The sequence below is a fragment of the Elephas maximus genome, chromosome 1 (genome assembly GCF_024166365.1).
Source record: "Elephas maximus indicus isolate mEleMax1 chromosome 1, mEleMax1 primary haplotype, whole genome shotgun sequence".
Classification (NCBI taxonomy): Eukaryota; Metazoa; Chordata; class Mammalia; order Proboscidea; family Elephantidae; genus Elephas; species Elephas maximus.
The window spans coordinates 195,789,360-195,815,552 of NC_064819.1; the positions used below are offsets into that span (position 1 = coordinate 195,789,360).

Genomic DNA, 26,193 nt, shown 5'->3' on the forward strand with positions numbered 1-26,193 from the left:
AAAATGGAAGGAAGGAAAGCTAAGTCACAGAGAGAGAACTGAGTTGCCCCCTGTAAGGGCATAGGTGCTTAATATCATGAGATTTATGAGTCATCTTATGTGTGGCATCTCAGAAACATGAGCCCTAAGAGGTGGAAATAAAAAGCATTATTCTTCTGCTCTCATTATGAATTGTGCAACTGTAGTTGCACAAGGCTGAGTACTAAGCGGATTTTCTCAGGTGTTCCACGCAGCAGCAGAGTTAGGGCAGTAGGTAAGAGGTACAAGGAACAGCTGATACATCTATACCAGTGTTCCCTGCAGCAGCATTCCTAATAGCCAAAAGATGGAAACAACCTAAATGCCCATCAACAGATGAATGGATAAAGAAAATGTGGTACATGCATACCATGGAGTATTACTTTGCCGTGAAGAGAAATGAAGCCCTGATGCGTGCCACAACTAGATGAACCTTGAGAATATTATGCTGAGTGAAGAAAATCCATCACAAAAGGACAAGTAGTGTATGTTCCGCTTATGTAAGAGATCTAGAATAGGAAAATGGATAGAGACCAAAGTTTGTTAGTGTTTACCAGTGGTGGGAGGGAGGAAGACAAAGGAAGTCATTGCTTAGGAGGTACTGGCTTTCTGTTAAGGGTGATGGATAGTGGTTATGGCTGCACACATGATGAACATAATGTCATTGAATTGCACATGGAAAAAATGTTGAAATGTTTTTTGTGTATATATACTTAGCACAATTAAAAAAAAATTAAAAAAAGAAGTTACCGTTGTAGACTTTAATTTCATTACAGCTTTCCAGAAGCATTAAACGCATGAAGGATAAATTCCAAAATGTGTAGAAAAAGTTTCCTTGCAACTTTTATTTTCATCAAAGTTTTCCATACAGTGAAAGATGAGGTTCCTAGAAAAATGGCAAACATATTTAAAAGTTGTAGGTGAAATTTTAATATTGATCCCCAAATGTTAAAATTATTTAAAAATAATTTCAATTTAGTTACTTTAAAATTAGCATATATTTGTACAAATTCTTCACTAAAATGTGTAATGTTTTGCTGTTTAAAATTATATGTATACCTTTTTACTCAACTTTTGAGATACATAAGTAAATAAAGAGAATAATGGGTGAAACATACAGCTATGATTAAATACAGGAAAATCCAAAAAGAGTGAAGAGACATCTTTCACATAGCAGCTTGGTGCAAATTAAAATGTTTGCTCAGTTTCGTCGTCTACATGTGGAAGCAGGAAACTTCATTACCAGATTGTGCTATCTTTTAAATCACCATTTGACAATACATGGTCCATAAATTCATTTCTAGTAATTTATTTTGTCATTTGCCTGACACATTAAGCCAATGAAAGTATACTTCAAATGTCACCTTTTATTACTTGCAAGAGCCTAAAGCTGGAAACAATATAAATCCACTCAATAAAAACTATGTATGATTTAAAAAGAAAAATGCGTGTCAGTATTTGCTGACTTGCTAATACCTCCAAGATAAATTGCTAGTGAAAAACATATAGCACAGAGCAATACTATGCATATAATCCCATTTACGAAGACAACAAAGTTTTTATCAATTAACCTCTTCATTTATCCATATTGGGGTATGTATAATTATTCTTAGGGGTGAACTCCAAAAGTTTTTGGAATAATATGAGGCAAGGAATCCAGGCATGGTGGAGAGGGTAAGTTTTATCTTTATCAAATAACTTTTTATAGAGTTTGGATTTTTAATAATAGATGTGATTAACATGTTTTTAAACAAGTAAAAATTATAGCCATAAAAGTTATTATTTAAAAATGGAAAAAAAATTATTTAGTAACACATAGTATAGATTTTGAGCAGAAGGAATGTATCAGGATGAATCAGTTAATTTGCAAGAAAGAAAAATACAGAACCTTTTCTCCTAAGTCTATGTCTCTTTTCTTCCCTCCATTGACTCCCTGTTAGGGAAGTAATGTTATTCCCCAATCCTTCGTTTCATGAGGAGCTATTTCCATAAACATCCTTGGACCCTTGCTCCACCTCTAACTCTTCTCCATGGAGGTTTGTGGCTGATGGCTGACAATTGGTTATCAAAAAACCAAACCCATGGTCTTCAAGTCCACTTGGACTCATTATGACCGTGTAGGACAGAGTAGAACTGCCCCATAGGGTTTCCGAGGAGTGGCTGGTGGACTCAAACTGCTGACCTTTTGGTTAGCAGCTGAGCTCTTAACCACTTCACCACTTATACGTATGTATCAAAAGTTCCAAAAGCCAGGAATCACAGATTCCCCATATTCTTCCACACTAGACCAATGAGGCAGTGATTCTAGATAAATGTTCTGTTCTGCAGACTGAATTTTCCCTTGGGTGGCCTTTCCCAAATCTGGTTGAAGAAAATAAATCATTATCCCTCCCCCCACCCCCCAAAAAAGATGCTAATCCTCCAAATCAGTAAAAATAATGGAGACTTGAATCCTCAAAAATAGTAAGGGCGAAAGGCAAAACTTCTAAGCAAATCTAAAGCAAGTTTTAGTAAAACTGGAGCTTACAAAAATCTCGATATCTATTACAGTGAAACCTGAAAACTGGAACTCTAGGAGACTGCCTTGTTTTTCCAGACTGCACAATTTTCTGCCTTTAGCAGGGTGAAGTCTTATCACTTTTCTCTGACAGGTTTCCACCTTACATGGATTCTGGCTTTCACAGGTTTTACTGTATACACAATACGAGAATGTAACCATGGACTTAATCCCTCACTTTTTACATACTAGGAAGTTAGAGTCTGTTTACATCATCTGGGTCTAGAGTGTACTTGTTATATCTAACAACGTGACAAAGATGGCTGGCAAGTCACCAAAGTGTGTGCTTCTCCTGTCAGTGGGGCTCAGACAAGAATTAACTTTTCCATGTCCCATTCCCCTCTCCATCTATAGGGCCAAGCGACTCTTGCCAGTGGTATGTAAGATAAAGTCATATTTGTCACTTCTGGCCTTTAAAAAGAGGGAGTTCCCTCTTTAAGCTTTCTAATTCCTTTTATTTTTCAGGATGCAGACAATTGTGAAGTTGTTAGGATTAATAGAGCCACAGAGGGAAGGATCCTAGGTCCCTGGGTTACCATGGAGGAAAGCTTCATGTCAATGGGGTAAATATCCTGAATCATTATGTAAGTAAGAAACGGAATCCCATTGGATGAAGCCATTAAAATGTGAGATTTAGTCATTAAAGCAGCAAATGTTAGCCTGAGAAATACACAATTTATTCATTTTTATTTTGTCTCATATCTTTTGAATTTGATTTTGTATTTTTCTTTACGGAATAGAAATTTTACATATATATGTGTATATATATATTTGCCTTAATATAAAATAATAAGAATAAATTGTATCTGAGAAATTGAATGTTATGGTAGTTTTCAAATTTACTCTTGTGTAATTTCTTCTCTGTTTTCATTATTACTACTCCCAAGATTTGAACATTTTGGAGGAATATACCTTCTTCATAAGCAAACTTTCTGGGGGTCATGTTTTTTTCTTTATGTCTGTAATATTGGACTGGAGGAGGAGTGTTCATATAACAATATTTCTTGCACCCATTAATAATGTCAAAAGCATGGATTGGACTGGACAATGGGTTGGAGAGTGGTGCTGGTGAGGAGTCAGCTTCTTGGGTCAGGTGGACACTTGAGACTATGTTGGCATCTCCTGCCTGGAGAGGAGATGAGAGGGCGGAGGGGGTTAGAAGCTGGTGAAAAGGACACAAAAAGAGAGAGTGGAGGGAGAGAGCAGGCTGTCTAATTAGGGGGAGAGTAATTGGGAGTGTGTAGCAAGGTGTGTATGGGTTTTTGTGTGAGAGACTGACTTGATTAGTAAACTTTCACTTAAAGCACAATAAAAATTATTAAAAAAAAATAATGTCAAAAGTTGTTGTTTAGTTTTGTTCTTGTTTTTATTTAGAAACAGTGGAGGAGATTAAAAAAATAAAACAAAGTTTGCCCAAGAAAAGAGTAGAGTGATTTCCCATTGCCTCATTGTCAAAATAAAATGTGTACAACCAGCCTGTCGTCTTCATGCATTGGCAAGAATCCTGTAGGAAAGGACAAGACAACTAAAGAAAGACCTTTAATATGTGCACATTAAGTGAAACCTATCATAAGCCCACAATGATTATTGCTAAAACTTTGGAACAAATGTCTATAGGAAGTTAACATTTCCTTCTCTAGGGAGTTTATTATGATGATCTATAATTCTGATTCCATTGTTATCTTTTCAGCTATGAAATTAACACAGTGTATTTTTTATAGACTTACAAAAATAAATGAAATCTCTGTGTCCCTTACCTGTAAATTTATGCACTTTGTGGAGAAAATTTACACCAAGTAGGACTATATTCTGAAAGTTGGTAAAGTCACTGATGAATGGGGCTCTATCCCCAGCAACAAGCATTCGTGGTGGTTGGCCCTTCTGGAATTCATATACTTCAATCAATGTTGTAGGAAAAAGTGTTGGAGATAAATAATCCACAAATAAAGCCCAGCTTCTTTCAAAATCTGCTTCTGGTTTAGGATAATATTTTAACCTAATAGACAAGTGGAGGAAAAGTATGCATTTATAATTAGTCCACTCAAAATTTTGCCAACTCAATTTTCAAAACAGATGATCTGTTCAAAACAGAAAAGTACTTTATTCTACTTTGTAGAAAATAGATTGTAGAAGCTTGGTGTTGACTTCAGTCCCTAGATTTGAAAATGAGAGATGTTATTTTAAATCTAGAAAATACCATTCCAGAAAATATGTATTTTAGAGTTAAATTTTTCCCTTTTCACAAAGCACACAATTAACTTTTATAACCTCTGAAATGTGAACATTTCATTATTTAGAAATGTAAAGATAAAAATCAAAGATTCTGAGGCTAATTTCTCCAATACATGACATCCCTTGAAGAACACATGATTTCATGCCAAGTAGCCACCGGAAAATGCAATAACTTACAAAGAATTCTACTTGGTTTTTTAGATAGCCATTTTTTTTTCTCATAAAGAATGCTAGAAAGCCATTTTTCTCATCTTATTGTGGAAGCAATTTTAACTTCAAGATCACAGTGAATAGTGTTGCCTGTCTCAGTCAATCTTCTAGTCAGGCAAACAACTTTTTGAAACGTGCTTGCTCCCTCTGAAACATTTTACATTCTATGGCACTCATTATGTCTATGTCCTTCAAGCCTTATTATAAAAGTAACATAGTTTATTAAATTTCCCCTGGTGTTACTTTAAGTAATAAAGACATGCTGTGGATTCATAAAACAATTAGAACATGTTTTCTGGTCAGTATCTTTAGAAAGAAACACACATGTATATATGTGTTTTTTATGAAACTGTGGGATTATAGAAGATGAAATAACTAAACCTGCTCTTGATTACAACCTGAAGGACTACTTTATTTTTTGTAAGGCATGTTCGTTAGCAATGAATTCTTTTTTTTTTTTTTTGAAATGTCTTAATTTCTCCTTCATTATTAAAAGAAAGTTTTTCTAGATATAGAATTCTTGGTTGATAATCTTTTTCTGGCTCTGTTGGTTTCTGATGGGGAATCAGCTGTTAGTCTTACTGAGAATAACTTGCACAAAATGAGCCATTTTTCTCAAGAGTCTCTTCTTGCATTTGTCTTTGGAAAGTTTGGTTACAATTTGCCTAAGTGTGGCTCTTCTTGAGCTTATCCAATTTAGAGTTCATTGAATTTTTTAATGTATGCATTAATGCTTATTTACCTTTTGGAAGTTTCTGACCATTATTTCTTCAAATATTCTTTCTGAACTTAAATGAGCTCATTGAAATTATAGAAATAGTACAGTAAAAATAATATCAACAAATAAATTAGAAGATAAAACTGGACAGAAAATCCAAGAGACAAAAATGTGGAAAACAAGAGATAGAAACCTGTCATAGATTGAGTTGTGTTCCCCCAAAATATGTGTTTCGATTTGGCTAGGCCAAGATTCTCAGTACTGCGTGATTGCCCACCATTTTGTCATCTGATGTGATTTTCCTATGTGTTGTAAATCCTAATCTCTGCCTATGGTTAATGAGGAAAGATTAGATTATGTTAAAGAGGATTAGGATGGGATGTAACAGCCTTGCTCAGGTCACATCCCTGATCCAGATGTAAAGGGAGTTTCCCTGGGGTATGGTCTGCATCACCTTTTACCTTATAAGAGATAAAAGGAAAGAGAAACAAGCAGAGAGTTGTGGTACCTCATACCACCAAGACATCAACATCAGGAGCAGAGTGTGCCTTTTGGACCTGGAGTTCCTGTGTGGAGAAGCTCCTAGTCCAGGGGAAGATTGATGACAAGGACCTTTCTCCATAGCTGACTGAGAGAGAAAGCCTTCCCCTGGAGCCAATGCCCTGAATTTGGACTTCTAGCCTACTAGATTCTGAGAAAATAAATTTCTCTTTGTTAAAACCACCCACTTGTAGTATTTCTGTTATAACAGCACTAGATGACTAAGAAAAAAAGCCTATAAAACTTGGAGGTACGATGCAGGAGATTCAACTTTGAAATAACAGGAATTTGAATAACAGAAGAGAGACAATAGTTTTAAATAGACTATATGCTCCACAAAGTAAATGAAAAGATATTACTCTAAGGGAAAACTCTTGAAATTTCAGAAGCTTTGTGGAAAAAAGAAAAGAATACCATACACTATTCTAGAAATAAAACAAGATATATTTGAAGGATCAATAACACAATAAATTCAGACTTCTTAACAGCTAGTTGTTAATGAAACAATGGTTATAAATCTGAAATAAAATTGTTTTCTTCCTGTGATGCTGTCCCAAACAAAATTATCATTCAAATGTTATGGTAGAATAAAGATATTTTGAGACATGCAAAGACCCGAATTTTATCTCCCAACAACTCTTTCTCTAGGAAAATAGAATGTATAGAAACAAAGGAGTAAGCCAAGAAAAAGAAAGATACGACATGTGGGTATGAAGGGAAGTCTTGATATTTAACTGACTAAATCTATAGCTTATTTCCCTTCACCTTGGAACAAAATCTATTTTTTAAATGTTTTTATCTAAATCATTATCTAATATATTACTTTGTATACTACAATCTTTAACAAATACTATTAATTGTTTGTTATATCTTTAATGAAGAGGGTTGTGGTTGCTCTTGACCTCTGAACATTAATTTGAAGGATGCAGTTTTATAAACAGTAGATCTCTGATGGTAAAAACATGGTCGGGACCTTGATAAACACCTTCATTCTGTCACTGACTAGGTGTGTAACTCAGAAGAGTTAGTATATATAAAAGTGTGCTGTTGATAGAAGAAAATTCATAGTACAGATTCTGGCACTTATACAGCTAAATTTGAAAATCTCTAAATGGGTAGAGATCCACACCTACTTACACAGATGGTCATGTGAGAAAGACAGAGGTTTAGGAAATAAAGTCAAATGTGTTCATATGAAAAAAAATGTTATATTACATTTGTATGTTTCTCCTAAGAGCAGCAAAAGAGCGTTTTTTCTGAGGTGGTTTGTGGAAAAAAAAAAAAGAGGCATGTAAACATTAGACTTATTTTCTGAGCAATTCCTACAGATATCATTTATCTTAGGTTATTTATAAATTTGATCTATTAAGAATTTGTCAAATATTTCCAAATTAGCCCCATTCAATAGTTAGGAATAAATGTAATCAGCTTTAAAAACTAAGTTATGAATAGATAAAAATTTTATTCATAAGAGAAAATTATTTGTGACATCCTTGAATTGTAACTACTGGAAGCATTCTCATGCTTGTGAAAATTAAAAAAAAAAAAAAATCCCCTTGTTCCTAGGGAAAGATGGATTGCTCTGCAGTCATTGTAACAAGTGGCCACCAAAACCACTTTTTTGACCTCTTCAATCAAGAAACACTTGCCTAAGTGAGCAGCTTTTTACAAGCCTCCACTCAGTGAAAGTCTGTCACTTCTTAAATATATCAGGAACGGACTCCTTCCAGTAAACTTGCCTCTGAGTGCTAATCGACAACGGTCTCACTTGAGTAACCTCTTTATACTGATGATCCAACCTACACACATACTACTAAAAATCACCAGTCCCTAAACCCTGCACCTCCAAAAACCAACTGCGAGATCAGAAGACTATTCCGCCCAGGAACACTGTGCCTCACCAGCACAGCTCTCCCTTCCTATCCAGCTCCAGGTCCAGGTCCAGTCGCTGTGAAGTCAGTTTTGACTCCCAGTGACCCCGTATGTTTCAGAGTAGGACTGTGCACCATAGCGTTTTTGATGGCTGTGATCTTTCAGAAGTAGACTGCCAGGACTTTCTTCTGAGGCACACCTCTGGGTGTATTTAAATTGTCAACCTTTCAGTTAGTAGCTGTTTTAGTTATCTACTGCTGCTATAACAGAAATACCACTAGTGGATGGCTTGAACAAAGTGAAATTTATTCTTGTACAGTCTAGTAGGCTATAAGTTTAAATTCAGGTGGTCACCTCCAGGGGAAGACTTTCTCTGTCAGTTCTGGAGGAAGGTCCTTCTATCAATCTTTCTGTGATCTAGGAGCTTCTCTGCACAGAAACCTCAGGTTCAAAGGATGTGCTTTGCTCCCAGTGCTGCTTCCTGGTGGCACGAGGTCCCTATGTCTCTCTGCTCGCTTCTCTGTTTTATATCTCAAAAGAGATTGGCTTAAGACACAATCCAATCTTGTAGATTGAGTCCTGCCTCATTAGCATAATTGCCGCTAATCCCATCTCATTAACACTGTAGAGATAGGATTTATAACACATAAGAGAATCACACCAGATGACAAAAATAGTGGAAAATCACACAATACTGGGAATCATGGACTAGCCAAGTTGACATATTTTGGGGGGATACAATTCAATACCTGACAGTAGCTGAAGGAATTCCCTTCCTTCCTATAAACCAAAAACTAAACCCCTGCTGTCAAGTCGATTCCCACTCTTAGTGACCCAATAGGACAGAGTAGACAGGGTTCTACCTTACCAAAACTTAATAGAGGTATTTATTTTTGCATGTGATTGGGAAAGTCTATAAGTGAAAAAAAAATAGTATATGATAAGCCTTTCTATAAACTGTAACAGCTTGCTTTCGGTTGCAATCTAGATGTTGACAACCCTGTCTCTACTTCCTTGGCTAATAATCTTACCCCTTCTTGGCATTCCTCAGAAATAGGTCGAGCAGTTGAGTCAGAGTAATAAACTGTTATGATGAATATGATTCTAATTCATCTCACAAATATGCCAAGGGAATAAAATCTTCCATCATCAAATATAAAAATATGCCCTTGGAACAATAGTAAAATATAAACTATGCAAAGCAATGTTAACCTCCTGACTCTGATTTACCTTAAAGAGATCTGGGGTTCATAGGAAAAACAGCAACACATAGTTATCAAGACAACTTCAAACGTGAATGCCTGTGTTTAAATATGTTCTTAAAACCAGTAACCCACTCCTTCTTTTCTTCTATCCCATGCCTCACTCTGGTGGCAGATACCACCTCTTATCTAGTGTCTCCACTTACATTCCGAATCATGCTGCGTCATCCAATCTCATTTGCTGTAACATAGGGAGAATTTTGACAATATTTTAGCTATCTGGTGTGATAAAACAGGTGCTTCTTGAATATTTTCCTCAAACTATTTTTCTCTGATTAAAATGATGCAGCAATTCATACTTGCTTTTTTTATTATTATTATTCTCTATTTATACTTACTTTTCATTACATACTTCTGACATATAGTTACTTCGTTGTTGTTAGCTGCAGTTGATTAGACCCCGACTCAGGGTAACCTCACGGATCACAGAACAAAACATTTCCAAGTCCTGCTGCACCCCCATGACGAGTTGCTGATCAGACCATTTGTGATCCATAGGGTTTTCATTGGCTGATTTTTGGAAGTAGACTGCCAGGCCTTTCTTCCCAGTTCATCATAGCCTAGAAGCTGTACTAAAACCTGTTCAATATCACAGCAGTGCATAAACTACGACTGACATATGGGTGATGGCTGTGATGAGGTGCATTGAACGGGAATCAAACCTTGGTCTCTAGCAGTTGTAAGGTGAGAATTCTACTAGTGAACTATCAGGGCCCTCAATAATTTGTGTTAAAGCAGCCTTTTTTTTTTTTTTTTTTTTTTAGTCTTGTACTTCTGGTTCATTTTGTTTTATTGTTTGTTTTCTTTTTGTGATATAAGATTACAATTCTTCACATTTTTGCTTCCCTACTTATAAAATACTTTTTGAATTTTATCCAGTAAAACATTTTATTGTCAATTTTCTTTTTATATTAATACTCCCCCATGCTTGACATATTAGCAAATAAGTGAATTGAAAAAGATAGAGTAAGACAAAAGTCTGTTACCATATTAAAAGGGAATAACTTTGGATCCGTTCTTACCTACTGTGAAAACTTTTACGAGCAACGTCCAGACATGAGACATGTGCAGCCCACAAGTACTTTAACAGGTCATCAAAACTACTAGAAGGTGACTTCACATGCTACCCAAGGAAGAAAACCATGTTAATATTTAGGCAACTGTAACAATCTCTCTTTCTGATAATCAATTGTGTTTACACATGTAATTCTGCAGCATTCTGAATGACAGAATATTGTCTTTAAGAGTTTAGGTATAAAAGATTTAATGCTTAATACTCTCTAAAGATCCTAATATTAGCTATATTAATTAGTAGTAACAGTGAGTAAAGGAGCCTGGTGATGTAGCGGTTAAGCATTCAGCTGGTAAACTAGAAGTTTGTCAGCTCGAACCCACCCACAGAGGCTACACAGGAGAAAGGACCTGGTGATCTTTTCCCTGAAAGATTACAGTCTAGAAAAGCCTCTGAGGGAAGTTATACTCTGTCACATGTCAAGGCACCTAACAAAAACAATACTGAATGCATCTGAAAGGGACAAATTGTAAGTATTTTTGAAACTTTCAGAATTTTATACTGGTTAGAGCAAGACCTTTAGTGTTAAATTTATATGTTTTCTGCTGCAGGAAATGAACTCCCCATAAAGTTTTAAGAGTCAGAAATAGAGGAGAAAGTAAGAGTACTTGATCTATTCACATGCAAACTAATAAGCAAGTTCTTTAAAGGGAAACTTGATTTTTGGTCTACTCTTATACCGGAAACCCTGGTGGCATAGTGGTTAAGTGCTATGGCTGCTAACCAAAGGGTCAGCAGTTCAAATCCGCCAGGCGCTCCTTGGAAGGAAACTATATGGGGCAGTTCTACTCTGTCCTATAGGGTCACTATGAGTCAGAATCAACTCAAAGGCACTGGGCTTGGGTTTTTTTGGTTTTACTCTTACACCAGGAGCCCTGGTGGTTCAGTGGTTAGTGCCTGGCTGCTAACCAGAAGGTTGGCAGTTCAAACCCATCAGCTGCTCAGAAGGATAAAGATGCGGCAGTCTGCTTCTGCAGAGATTACAGCCTTGAAAACCCTATGGGGCAGCTGTAGTCTGTCCCACAGGGTCACTATGAGTCGGAATCAACACAACAGTAATGAGTTTGGTTTGGTTTTAGTTACTCTTACACCCAAGACACTTTTACTTTGGACATTCATATTTGATCTCATTGTCAATATTATTTTAGTCAACTCAGATGTGATTAATTATCAAGAGAGTTGAACTAAGCTGATCACATTTGCTACAACCGTATTTCATAATTGTGTTTCTACATAGGTTACCCCTCAGTTGGCCTCATGTTCTGATGAACTAGAACTTTTTGTTCACTATTAAGCAATAATTTCTCTGTGCACAAGTGTTTGTGTGCAATCAGTTTGGTGTGAGAAGTGTTGATAGGACTGCTTCAATACTGTATTGGGAAAGAGGGCACTAATGAAGCATAATGCCATGTACCAGTTCTAGTACATTGAAACCTGTGAGAGCTGGAACTTGATGGGGTTGCCTTATTTTTCTGGGTCTCGAAAATTTTCTGTCTTTGACAAAGTGCAGCATAACACTTTTTTTTTTTTTTTGCTTTTGATTAGTGGAAAATATTTGAGTTTTCCTTCTCTGACAGGTTTCTGCCTTACATAGGTTCCAGTTTTCACAAATTTTACCTGTACTATTTTTATTAATATTATGGCTATCTTTATAATAAATGTTTTCACATTAGAAACTTCATTTTTAGGGATATATTTTTTAATGCATTAAAAAATACTACTTAAAATATTATTTAAAAAATGCATGCCTACCCTCCAAGATCATTAATTAAAACGTTTTTTAAAAACCTGGTAAAATTCATTCCACTTTTTCATTGCAGTTGGAAAGGATGAACGGCAGCTAGAAACATTATAACAAAATTTCATCTGATCCTTGGATGGTGGCAGAAGGATGATCTTGTCTGGTGATAACCCCATTATGCCAGAATCAATTGCGGCAAGGAAAGGTATTGCTGAGAGAAAATAATTAAGATCTGTAAAAACAAAAAGAGTTATTATTAATATTACTAATATTAAAAGAGGTAATAGAGATTGTTATTGAAGTTAAGAAGTTCTACCGTAAAAATAAACAGAAACATGTGGTAAAACTTAAGCAATATCTCTGGGCGTTTGGGAAAATTTCATCAGAAATTTCCCCAAATATATAAAACTTGAATATGTTTCTGTTAAAATCCTTACTCTTATGAATCAAAAATGGATTTAAGTTGTAAATGTATTATTTTAGATAATGGATAATAATTATACTGGAATTTCAAAATATTAATTAATTGTATGTTAAAATTTTTGTTGTTAACAAAATTTTGTTTGATCACATGGTATCACAGATTCCTAGTTTTGGCATATAGATATTTAAAGCAAGTTTGGGGATGGCTAGTTTCTGCCAATTAGCATTTTCATAACTGAATATATTAGTTAGTCCATGTAAACAGTATCTATGTAAAAAACTATTTCAAAATAGAAGATTTGGGTCAAACAGATTCTTTTTTATAAAAGCAATATTTTTGGTTTTTGTTTTGTTTCTCTCACTGAGATTCTACGTTGAATGGATTCTTTTTTAGGAAGGTCATCAGTTTGATGTTTGACTGTTACATTAACTCACCAGCCCACCAGCTGTCCACAGAGATGCAGAGATGATTCCCAGATTTATGGCCACAGTCAGTCCTTCGGGTGGGATCAGCTAATCTACCTAGAAGACAGAGGGTGCCTTGTTGGGTTTATTAGACCCATTCTAACCTGCATATCACTAAAACCTTATAGACACATTATGCTTTCAGAGGTGCACAAAATATTCTCTAAAAGAAAAATGATGTGGAGGAGATATCTGACCTCTTCTAACTTCACAAGGGTGAAGGAGAACCAAGATCAACAGCCTAAGGTTGATTCCTTTGAGGTGGATCTCAGACATGCCTCCTCTCTCCGACATCTTTACCAATTCTGAATAACAACTATCCCTCCCACAGTACTCTCTACTTCTCTGCTGGGTTCGAAATTCATTGCAATGGCCACACAGAACCGCAGACAATGCTCACAATTATGGGGTTTATCAAGGAAGCAGCAGGTTACAATTTAGGTTGAGGAACACTCAGGATACAGTTCTTCCATCTGGACAGCGTCTTCATCACCCTGCTTGCAGACAGGCCTATCCCTGGCTTTGCTCAGGCAAGTGTTACAAAGCTCTTTTGGCCCCTGCCAATAAGTGCCCAGAGGCACCCCACTCCACCACTAAGCCTCTGCCCAAAGGTGCTCAGCTCTAGCTCCACCAAGTGCCTGGAGGCACCCTACTCCACCAACAAGCCTTCTGCTTGCCCAAAGGCACTCAGCTTTCTCACTCCTTGGGCCAGAAAGCCCACAACATAGTCTCCTGCCAGTATCTCCTACCAGTCTCTCCTGCCACCATTTCTCTGCCACAGCTTCTCACCATCTTCAATGTTAAAGAAGCTCTCTCTCTCTCTCTCTCAGTCTCCTGGTTCCAGGAGCTTCTCAGCGCAGGAATCTGGGTCCAAAGCTCCACTCTTGGCTCTCCTTCCTTGGTGGTGGAGGGATCCTCTACTTCCCACCTCTGGGATGGCTCATTTCAAGCCCAGCAGAGCAGCAAAGTGACCAGTCCCCTTGGTGGGCCACAATTACCTTATTTGTCCATCCCACCTAATCTCTTGGTGAGAAAGATCACACAAAAAGTGACCCATCACACAGAAGAGTAAGATGAGCTGATCTGCCTAGAAGACAAAAGATGCCTTGTTGGGTTTATTAGACCCGTTTCCAATCTTCACAAGCTCAAAATTTAAGAGATACACTATGCTTTCAGGGATGCATGAAATAGTTATTCTCTGAAATAATCATGTTGGCCTTCCCATAACTGTCTATCCTTCACTTTGTGACTTTTTTTTTCTCATATCTTTCATTCAAATTCTTTTCTTTAACATTCCTACAATGAACTAGTCTCTCTCCTTGGTAATTGCACCACCAGGGCTGAATATGTCTAAAAGAGTGGTGAAACTTTAAAACTTTTTAAGTCCTCACTCTTCTGACAGAAAAAGGAAAGTTCACAGAGGAGACTTGCCTGGGTGTCAAGACCACGAGTTCAGTCTCAGACATGTTTAGTCTGATGTGAACTTGGAATCACCAATGGAGGAGCTAAGTTGGGATTTGACAAAAACAGAAATGGAGGAGTGAAGGTTCAAGGTTGAAGATATGAATAGACAACATATGACAATCACTGAGGTTAGCATAATGGCTGGACTTTCTGAGAGGGTGAATGGTTTTAAAAGGACAGACAGTCTTGGAAGTGGATTTCAAAACAACCCCTGAAGGAGACAAAATATAAGAATCAGGAGGGGAACGTTTCGGTTTTGAATTTCATTCCAATTTATCAGAGGAAAAATGATTTTGAGAAATTTGTATGCATTAACAGAACTACCCAGATCTTTACCCTTCTCATTTGAGGGTAAGCAGGTTAAGAAGAACCAAGTAAGGAACTAGAGTGAGAAGAGAAAATAGAAACAAATACATTCATGGGAAATAGACACAGAACTGGTGAGAGGAAAGGATATAATAAGTGTAGAGGAAGGGGATGAAAAAGAAGATAAGATAGTATTATTGCACAAAAGGAGTGGTTGAGCAGAAAGAAGGGGACACACTCAATAGATGAGTAAAGACTGGACAGCAAGAGAGAAGTTGGAAGGGTAAGTAAACAACATTATTTAGGTAGGGACTAGTGCAAAGAACAAGTTAGCAAAAGAGAGAATAAGCCAGGCCTGGAAATGGACAGGAAAGAATGGTTGAAGTGGGAGACAAATGGACATAGAATTAGAAGAGACCTGAAGCAATATGCAGAGGATATAGGTAGAAGAAGTAGCCATAGTGACACAATAGTTAAGTGCTCGGCTGCTAACTGAAAGGTTGGCAGTTCAAACCCACTCAGTGGCTCCCAGGCGAAAAGACCTGGCTATCTGCTTGCCTAAGGGACTGTCTTAGTTATCTAACGCTGCTATAACAGAAATACTACAAGTGGATAGGTTTAACAAACAGAGATTTATTCTCTCACAGTTTAGGAGGCTAGAAGTCCAAATCCAAGGTGCCAGCTCCAGGGGAAGTCTCTCTCTCTCTTGGTCCTGGGGGAAAGTCATGTCATCAACTTTCCCTGGTGAAGGAGCTTCTCAGCACAGGGACCCTCTGTCCAAAGGACATGCTATTCTCCTGGCTCTTGTTTCTTGGTGGCATGAGGTCCCTATGTCTTTCTGCTTGCTTCCCTCTTTTTATAGCTCAAAAGAGATTGACTTAAAATAAAACCTAATCTTGTAGATTGAGTCCTGCCTCATTAACACAACTTCCTCTAATCCTGCCTCATTAACATCATAGAGGTAGGATTTACAATGCGCAGGAAAATCACATCAGCTGACAAAATGATGGACAATCACATAATGCTGGGAATCACAGCCTAGCTAAGTTGACAGACATTTCTGGAGGACACAATTCAGTTCATAACAGGGACCAATTACAACTCTTTATTCTGACTTTGAAGATTTCTCTTAAACTAGCCCCAATCTTCTCAAATTTATCACCCACTACTCATTAATTCACATTTTTTTTTTTTTTACTCACATTCCTGTTCTCCTGCCATTTTGGCAGAGTTTTGCTCCCAATACACCTGCTGGTATTGCCATTTTTGTTAATATTTTTCCAGCAATGCCTTCACCAAATTATTTGGTCCCACTTCATTCTTGCAGCTTTACTATATATATGTATATGTATGTATATATACATGTATCCACTTTTTAATTAATTTACAATTACACCAAAGGATCATTGTAATGAAAAAGAAAATCATTCTTACCAGTATGATATTGCCATCCATGATGTAGAGACAATCCCCACAAAATATTTTGTTCATTTTCTGCTGCAAATTTTTCAAAGTACCTTGCTGTCTGATTCATTAGGATTTTATACATCCCCATTCTCTCAGGGTATATCCAGGCATCAATAATGTACTGTCCATCTTTCATCCTGTAGTCACTGAACTGACCAGGACTCTCCTCCCATAGAGGGGGATAGAGATCTGAGAGATTGGATGCTCCTGTTAAAGAAGCAGAAAGACAGCCAAGTATCACACAGGCCCAGGAAGAAAAGAAAGCCATAATGCTGAAGCCGGAGCTTGAAGATACAGCAAGGATTTTATTGCCAAGTGGAGGAGGGAGTCATATTGTTTTAAACCATGCTTGGCAACACTTTTCCAGGATATGATAGGGTAGAAATGGGAATGCCTTACCAAAGAAATAGGGCGCCTCCTTAGTTACAGGATGCTGATTATGTATCCGTTTTAGATTTTTTAGAAAGAGATTGATTTCTTAATTTTATTTCAGCCTCTGACTCTGTCTTTTTGCCTGTCATATTAACTATAATAATAAATTGTATGTTCTTACCATGTATATTTGTATTTTTAAAAAAGGATGGCAGTTAATCCAAATAAATATCTAACAGTTGGGATTTCAACATATAAAACAATAAAGCAAACAATTCTAGAAAGAAGTTGGAAGCCATTTTGGGACTATTTGGGACTTCACTAAGCCCCTTTTAAATTTCATTTCATGTGCAAGCCCAGACTTGCATGTCAGGTCTGTCTTAACCCAAGGCCACATCAGCAAGTTCTGGGCCAAAGGCTGAAATGCAGGTGGCTTATTTGGGAGTGCTATCCCAGTTGTGTATTTGCAGAGTGAAGGATACGGAGGGGAACAAAGTGAAGGAGGAAAGCTAATGCAAGAAAGGATAATTGAGTTGCCCTCACTAAGGTGCTCAGTGTCTTTGCGGGACTAATGAGGAACTTTATGAAAGGCTTCTCAGAACTACTATCCCTGAAGAACGGAAATGAGATTTCCATTCGCTCTCTTCATCCACTCTCCAAGTGTGGCTCAAGAGTTGGAAAGTATCCTGTAGCAAAAGTTGCACAAACTTGAGTACCAAGCAGATTCTTACAGGTGTTCCATGTAGCAACAGAGGCATAGAAGCCCAGGGTAGTAGGTAAGAGGCACACGGGACAGCTGAAATTAAGCTGCCAAGTTGCACCTGCATTAAGCAGGTCAAGGGTTATGTGGAACTGGTCATAGGAACAGTGGCTGCATTCAGGAGAGAGGCCCTGGAATTCAGGAGTGGTGTACAGGCTGTGGTTGGTTCAGATCCCCTATCCTTGAACCTGAATTATAAGCTAAGTGGGAATATGCAGCTCATGGCTTTTGCAGGCCCAGCACTCCCCTAGATGAATGTACTGTGTGTTTTTATCTAATCACAATGAATTGTCAGAAAACTGTTTAGTAAAAAACCTGCCCAAGCCTGAGACTTCATTTAACAATATATTTATGGAGCAGTGACCTTATTCCTGGCACTTTATCAGCCCTGGCCTACAGCGGTGAACAAGGTAGAGAAGGTCCTTGCCTGTGAGATACTGAACAAAGGATTACTTTAAAATTTAAATAATCTGAATGTGTGATAGAAGAATTTTACCTTTTTGTTGTAATTCATTTCTTGTTACATAGAGAGGAAGGAACACATATACGATGGTTACTGATATGCTCTTAGTTGCTGTCCAGCTGATTCTGACTTATGGAGACCCCATGTGTACAGACTAGAACTGCTCCATAGGGTTTTCAAGGCTGTGACCTTTCAATAGCAGATCTCCAGGCTCAAGACCTGTCTTCCAATACCCCTAGGTGAGTTCGAACTGCCAACCTTTCAGCTAGTAGTAGAGCACTTAACCTTACATCACCCAAGGACTCCATGTGTAATGGTAGAAGGCTGCGAAGAAGAAGGAACCAACTTAATGTCAGTGAATCCTGTCAGTGGGATAAGGAGGATTATGTGTAATTTATTAGGTCAGGAAAATTTATTTTTTGTCAATCATAATATTCTTACTAATATCTTAAAGTCTTTTAGACCATATTGACACTACAGATCCTAAGAATACAGGATGGCCTTTTAAGCAACTTCTTACCTCATGAATCTAGATGCAATAGAAAGTTTATTCTTTTATTTCTCCTGAAAAAGGGACATTACTCCATTCTTTCATTCATTTTTTGACTAAATATCTATTTAGTGAACACCAAATGCAAAATATTATGGAGAATGCAAAATTTTAAAGGATCAGCAGGTAGTCACAGGAAAAAACATAGTCAAAGACATACAGAAGTTAAGGAAAGGGAGAGATAACTACAGCTTCAGATAAGAGAAGATTTTATGGAGGAGATGGCAGTTAGTTGGAACTCCTCTTTCTTTACACACATAGCTTCTCTTTCCACATAACTTGTTTACCCTGGAAATGAGTGTTCCAAAAGCCTCTGGAAGTGGATTGAGGTAATCCGCTGAAGGACATGATAAGTATAGTGTAAGGGATAACTCATTCAGATGCACTCAGTTGAATTTCAGCCATGAATTATAGCATGGTAAGAGACCAGAACAAATTTCTGTTCTTCCACAAATCTTTCATGACCTAGCACATTGCCTTGTTTTGATTCAACATAGCTATGAGGCATAGAAGCCCAGAGTAGTTGGTAACAGGTACAAGGAAAAGCTGAAATTAAGTTGCTAGGTTGCACCTGCATGAAGCAGGTCAAAAGTGGTGTGGAACTGGTCATAGGAATACTTCACATTTGCTGAAGGCAAATGAAATCGTTTGATAAGCCAGTGAAAGGAACAACAACAACAAAAAAGAACAGTTACTTTCAAAATGGTATTTTTTCAGTTCTAAATTAGTTGTTCTATGCAGGATGGTTACATACAGGCTTTATTTATTGTCCTTCATGTTCATTAGTTCTTCTTGCGATATGCTGGTTTCACAATTCCTATAATGAAAATTGATTTCCATGCTACTTGCATTAGAAAAAGACATTACTTAACATTAGCTAACTCTTGTTAACCACTTCTAATTTATGTAGACTATGAATATCTCTGGGCATTAAATGAGTTGAAAGACTGTTTAATTGCCAATATTTTTTTCCTGTTTAACTATTAATAAGCATCTAAAAAATATTTTTCACTCAAATTTTTCTTCGTAAAATCCAGTATGTCTTCTATCACTCAGTCTGTTGTAATTATTTTTCAAATTCACTTCAGAAAACAAAAACTGATGCTTTCTATAAAGGGATGAGATGGTGATGTTATAGGATTGTACTGACACTGAAATAGAAGCGGCCAAAGAATTAGTTAAGTATGTTGTTTTAATCTTCCAGGCCTGGAGATGGTTTTCTATATCACAGATTGCAGGCACAGAACTAAGCTTCTTTCACTTTTTTATAATCTCTGTAAAGTTGAGTAAAGATAATTCAAACATTGTATTTAATCTACTGCTAATGGTGTAAACTTCCATTGAGGTGAATCTGTTTGTTTGTTTTCCCCTTTGTGGTTACGTTATCATTTTGATATACTCTTAGGTTAATTTGTTTAAATGCTAGTACTCAGTTTATGGTTTTAACCTATATTTTTAGTCAATTAAAACAACAATAAACATTTATTATTTCTGTGGGTCAGGAATTGAGGAGCAAGTTAGCTGGGTGGTTCTGGCTCAGGGCTTCTCATGAGGTTGCAGTCAAACAGTGGCTGGGACTGGATCATCTCAAAGATTTGTTTACTTACATATCTGGTGTCTGGGCTGGGAAGACTCTAGTAGGTAAGACTAGAGCAGCTGGGGTTTCCCAAGTCTCTTTTTCTAGTCCTCTGTTGTTTGTCTGCATGGTCTTTCCAGCATGGCAGCTACAAGGTAGTCGTACCTTTTACGTGAAAGCTCCAAATGCATGTGTCCTAAGAAATTATCACCTTTTATAGCTTAACCTCGTAAATCACATAGTGTCATTTCCACAGGTTCACCCAGATTACAGGTCAGGGAATATACAGACTCCACTTCTCACTGGAGGGGTGCTAATGTTTCATTATAAGAAAAGCTCGAGGGACTGGCATATATTGACACAGTTATCTTTGGAAAATACAATTTGCTGCAGATAGATTTTTAAAAACCAGCTATCTGCAAATAATATATATCTAATACATAAGAAAAGTAAATGTAAAGAAAGAGATAAGCCGGCAAATACCAAGTGAAAGAATGCCAGTGTAGCTATTTTAACATTAGACAAAATACGTTTTAAGGCAAAAGCACTGCCAGAATTATAGAAGGTCACTACTGAATGCTAAAATATTCAAATCAACAGAAAAATAAAACAATTCTAAGTCAGTATCCATCCAATAACACACAATCAAATCTGCTGACCGAAGTGACAGTGGTGGTAGGACGGAAACTCCAGGTCATTTCAGCCCCCACTCCACAACCTGGGCACTAGTGGGTGGTCCCATTTGCCAACAGCAGCAGTAGCAGTGAAACCCTGTATCTCTCGTCTCTCCACTAGTGGCTTTTGGTCCCATCTAGAAGTCTCCAGGTATAATAAGTGCCTCAAGGAAGTGCCTTCTGCCCCTCCAGATAGAGTAGAAACGAATAACACCAGGATCTCATTCTAAGGGCTGAGAAAACTAAGCTGTCATTCAAACTAAAGCTCACAAAAGAAGACTAGAATTTATTTGCTAAACCTAAATAGGTCAACTACGTGAGAAAACGGCAGATTTATATAGGATTAAGAGCTTCTTAACACAATGATAAAAATGTCCAGGATACAATCAAAATCATACTAAGAACCAGGAACACCACAATTTGAATAAGGAAAGACAATCAACAGGTGCCTATATCTAGATCCTAGATGAATCAGATGTTGAAATTATCTGCCGAGGATTTTAAAGCAGTCATCATAAAAATGCTTCAAAATCTATTCGACATTTACAGAATGTTGTTGTTGTTGTTAGGTGCCGTCGAGTCTGTTCCGACTCATAGTGACCCTATGTACCACAGAACAAAACACAGCCCGGTTCTGTGTCATGCTCACAATTGTTGTTATGCTTGAGCCCATTGTTGCAGCCAATGTGTCAATCCATCTTGTTGAAGGTCTTCCTCTCTTCTGCTGAACCTGTACTTTACCAAACATAATGTCCTTCTCCAAGAGCTGATCTTTCCTGGCAACATGTCCAAAGTATGTACGATGCAGCTTTGCCAACCTTGCTTATAAGGAGCATTCTGGTTGTACTTCTTCCAAGACAAATTTGTTCATTCTTTCAGCAGTCCATGGTATAGTCAATATTCTTCATCAACACCATAATCCAAAGGCTTCAATTCTTCTTCAGTCTTCCTTATTCCTTGTCCAGCTTTCACATGCATATGGTGTGATTGAAAATACCATGGCTTGGGTCAGGCACATCTTAGTTTTCAAAGTGATATCTTTGTTTTTCAACACTTTAAAGGGGTCTTTTGCAGCAGATTTGCACAATTCAATGCCTCTTTTGATTTTTTGACTGCTGCTTCCATGGGAAGCTGTCTTCCATATTTCTTGGCATAGATGAGTGAGCACCTCCAGCACTGTATGTGTTTGTTGAACCATCTCAATTGATATTCCATCAATTCCTGGAGCCTTGTTTTTCACCAATGCCTTCAGAGCAGCTTGGATTTCTTCCTTCAGTACTATCCATTCCTGATCATATGCTACCTCTTGAAACGGGTGAACATCGACTAATTCTTTTTGGTGTAATGACTGTGTGTGTTCCTTCCATCTTCTTTTGATGCTTCCTGTGTCATTTAATGATTTCCCCATAGAATCCTTCACTATTGCAACTCAAGGCTTGAATTTTTTCTTCAGTTCTTTCAGCAACATGGATGACGGCTTCCTGGCCAACTGACTGAAAGAGATCCAAATTTATGCCTATTCCCAAGAAAGGTGATCCAATCAAATACGGAAATTATATAGCAGTATCATTAATATCATACTCAAGCAAAATTTTGCTGCAGATCATTCGAAAATGGCTGCAGCAGTATATCGACAGGGAACTGTCAGAGATTCAGGCTGGTTTCAGAAGACGTGGAACCAGGGATATCATTGCTGATGTCAGATGGATCCTGGAAAGTAGAGAATACCAGAAGGATGTACCAGTGTTTTATTGACTATGCAAAGGCATTCAACTGTGGGGATCATAACAAACTATGAATAACACTGCGAAGAATGGGGATTCCAGAACACTTAATTGTGCTCAGGAGGAATCTTTACATAGATCAAGAGGCAGTTGTTCGGACAGAACAAGGGGATACTGATTGGTTTAAAGTTAGGAAAGGTGTAAATAAAGGTTGTATTCTTTCACCATACCTATTCAATCTATATGCTGAGCAAATAATATGAGAAGCTGGACTATATGAAGAAGAACAGGGCATTGGGACTGGACAAAGACTCATTAACAACCTGCGTTATGCAGATGACACAACCTTGCTTGCTGAAAGTGTAGAGGACTTGAAGCACTTACTAAAGAAGATCAAAGACCACAGCCTTCAGTATGGACTGCACCTCAACATAAAGAAAACAAAATTCCTCACAACTGAACCAATGAGCAGCATCATGATAAATGGAGAAAAGACTGAAGTTGTCAAGGATTTCATTTTACTTGGATCCACAATCAAGAGCTATGGAAGCAGCAGTTAAGAAATCAAAAGATGCATTGCATTGGGTAAATCTGCTGCAAAGGACCTCTTCAAAGTGTTGAAGAGCAAAGAAGTCACCTTGAAGCCTAAGGTGCGCCCGACCCAAGCCATGGTATTTTCAATGGCATCATATGCATGTAAAAGCTGGACAATGAATAAGGAAGACTGAAGAAAAATTGATGCCTTTGAATTGTGGTGTAGGTGAAGAATATTGAATATACAATGGACTGCCAAAAGAATGAACAAATCTGTCTTAGAAGTGTAACCAGAATGCTCCTTATAAGCAAAGATGGCGAGACTGCGTTTTACATTCTTTGGACATGTTGTCAGGAGGAATCAGTCCCTGGAGAAGGGCATCATGCTTGGCAGAATACAGGATCAGCGGAAAAGAGGAAGACCCTCAATGAGGTGGGTTAACACAGTGGCTGCAACAATGGGCTCAAGCACAACAATTGTAAGGATGGCACAGGACCAAGCGGTGTTTCATTCTGTTGTGCATAGGGTTGCTATGAGTCGGAGACGACTCGATGGCACCTAACAACAACAGCAGCTTCCATGGGTGTGGATTATGAATCCAAGTAAAATGAAATCCTTGACAACTTCACTCTTTTTTCCATTTATCATGATGTTGCTTATAGGTCCAGTTGTTTTCTTTATGTTGAGGTGTAATCCATACTGAAGCCTGTGACCTTTGCTCTTCATCAGTAAGTGCTTCAAGTCCTGCTCACTTTCAGCAAGCAAGGATGTGTCATCTGCATAACACAGGTTGTTAATGAGTCTTCCTACAAATCCACTGCCCCATTCTTCTTCATATAGTCCAGCTTCTCAGATTATTTGCTCAGCATACAGATTGAACAGGTACAGTGAAAAGATACAACCCTGACGCACACCCTTCTGGACTTAAAACCATACAGTATCCCCTCATTCTTTTCAAATGACTGCCTCTTGATTGATGTACAGATTCCTCATGAGCACAACTAAGTGTTCTGAAATTTCCATTCTTCACAGTGTTATCCATAATTTGTTATGATCTACACAGTCAAATGCCTTTGCATAGTCAATAAAACACAGGTAAACATCCTTCTGGTATTCTCTGCTTTCAGCCAGGACCCATCTGACATCAGTAATTTATAGAATACTCCTTCCCAAAAGAGGAAAATGCAAATTCTTTTCAAGCAGTCATGAAATAGTCATGAAGGTAGATCATATATTGGTTATAAAACAAACCTTAACCAAGGTAAATTAATTTAAATCATACGGAGTATGTTCTCTGACCATAAAATAGTCAAGCCAGAAATTCACAACAGATGATAACAAGAGAATGTCCCAGGATAGAAGATCAATAACCAGAAATCAATTGTATTTCTATATGCTGACAAAGAGCAAGTAGAATCTAAAACAAAAGAAAGAAATTCATAATTCGCAAGAATTTATAATTGCTTCGAAGAAAATGAGTTAGATTTAAATCTAAGAAAACATGTGTAGGATCTGTATGATGTCAAAGAAGACCTAAATACTTGGACACACCATATTCATGGGATGGAAGACTCAATACTGTGAAGATACCTATTTTTAATGTTCAATAGTTTCTTATAAAACTAAACATGCCCTTACCACCCTTATGCAATGAAAATTAATGTTCGTATAAAAACCTGTGTATGGATGTTCATGAAACTTTATTCATTATAGTAAAACCTGGAAAAAACTCAATGTCTTTCAGTTGGTTAAAGGTTTAGCAAACTGTGGAACATCCAAAAAATGGAATACTGCTCATAAATAGAAAGGAGTAGACTATTAATACAATGCAACAAGTTGGACAGATTTTCAGACTTTATACAAGTGAAAAAGTCAATCTCAAAAGGCTATAGACAATATTATTCCATTTATATAACATCTTTAGAGTTAGAATTTGGAGATATGGGCATGGATGAAGTCACCTAGGTGGAGGGTGTAGAAAGAAAAGAGAAAGTGGTATAAAAAAGAAATCTGGAGAGTTTTTAATTACAGGTTGAGCAGCAGAGGAAAAAGCTAGCAAAATGATATGATGACATAGCAGTCAGTGGAGTGAGTAGAAGGGAAACCAAGAATATTTCAAACCCATGAAAACAAAATATTTTCAAAAAGATTGAGAGGTTATTTTTTCCAAGCACTGCTGAGCATTTAACCTGGATAAGAACAGAGACCTGACCATGGGATTTAAAAATATGGAGGCCACTGGTGACCTTGACAAGGTGATGTGGTGAAAATGGCAGTCTGATTGAATGAAGATGAGGTAAGAGTTGTAGATGAGGTTCTGTGGAGAACATAATCCTTTCAAGAAATGTTGCTGTGAAGTAAACAGTGAAAACAGAAGTCAGCAAAGAGAGGTTGACTTTCTCCTCTTTCTCTCTCCTTCACATTTATCCTTTTTTTTTTTTTTTAAGATAGTGATTTTCTGTTGGATTCTTATACACCAATAAAGGAAAGGATGAAAAGGAAATCAGGAAAACAATACCATTTATAAGAGCCCCTAAAAAAAATAAAATACTTAGGAATAAATCTAACCAGGAATGTAAAAGACCTATACAAAGAAAACTACAAAACACTACTGCAAGAAACCAAAAGAGAGCTACATAAATGGAAAAATATACCATACTCATGGATAGATAGACACAACATTGTGAAAATGACAATTCTGCTCAAAACCAAACCGAGCCAAACCCATTGCTGCCAAGTCAATTCTGAGTCATAGCAACCCTGTAGCAACCCCATAGGACAGAGTAGAACTGCTCTATAGGGATTCCAAGGAGCAACTGGTTAATAGCCGAGCTCTTCACCACTATGCCATATGCCACCAGGGCTCCATTCTACCCAAATCAATGCTGAAGATAATTCAGAAATGGTTGTAGCAGTACATCAACAGGGAACTGCCAGAGATTCAAGCCAAATTCAGAAAAGGATGTGGAACCAGTGATATCACTGCTGATTTCAGATGGATCTTGGCTAAAAGCAAAGAATACCAGAAAGATGTTAACCTGTGTTTTATTTGTTGTGAAAAGGTGTTATACTGTGTGGATGATAACAAATTATGGATAACATTGTGAAGAATGGGAATTTCAGAACACTTAATTGTGCTCGTGAGGAACCTGTACATAGACCAAGAGGCAGTTACTTGAACAGAACCAGGAG

At 37.4% G+C, this 26,193-nt stretch overlaps 1 protein-coding gene across 1 annotated transcript; it reads right to left on the reverse strand.

The window, feature by feature from the left end:
* Positions 1-788: 788 nt before the first annotated feature.
* LOC126070185 (protein LEG1 homolog) lies at positions 789-16,615 on the reverse strand. Its single transcript, XM_049874147.1, has 6 exons — positions 16,315-16,615; positions 13,081-13,167; positions 12,270-12,454; positions 10,432-10,532; positions 4,333-4,571; positions 789-904 (listed from the first exon to the last, which is right to left on the reverse strand). Exons 1-6 carry the CDS (start codon positions 16,613-16,615, stop codon positions 789-791), a joined length of 1,029 nt encoding a protein of 342 aa, XP_049730104.1.
* Between the last annotated feature and the right edge of the window lie 9,578 nt (positions 16,616-26,193).

Excerpts from the sequence above, each read along its gene's own strand:
- LOC126070185 (XM_049874147.1), bottom strand. The coding sequence starts at position 16,615 with ATGGCTTTCTTTTCTTCCTGGGCCTGTGTGATACTTGGCTGTCTTTCT. Across the intron at positions 13,168-16,314 it reads TGGATGGCAATATCATACTG|GTAGATTAGCTGATCCCACC; the intron begins GTAAGAATGATT and ends TCTGTCTTCTAG. Across the intron at positions 905-4,332 it reads CAAAGTGCATAAATTTACAG|GAACCTCATCTTTCACTGTA; the intron begins GTAAGGGACACA and ends CCATTTTTCTAG.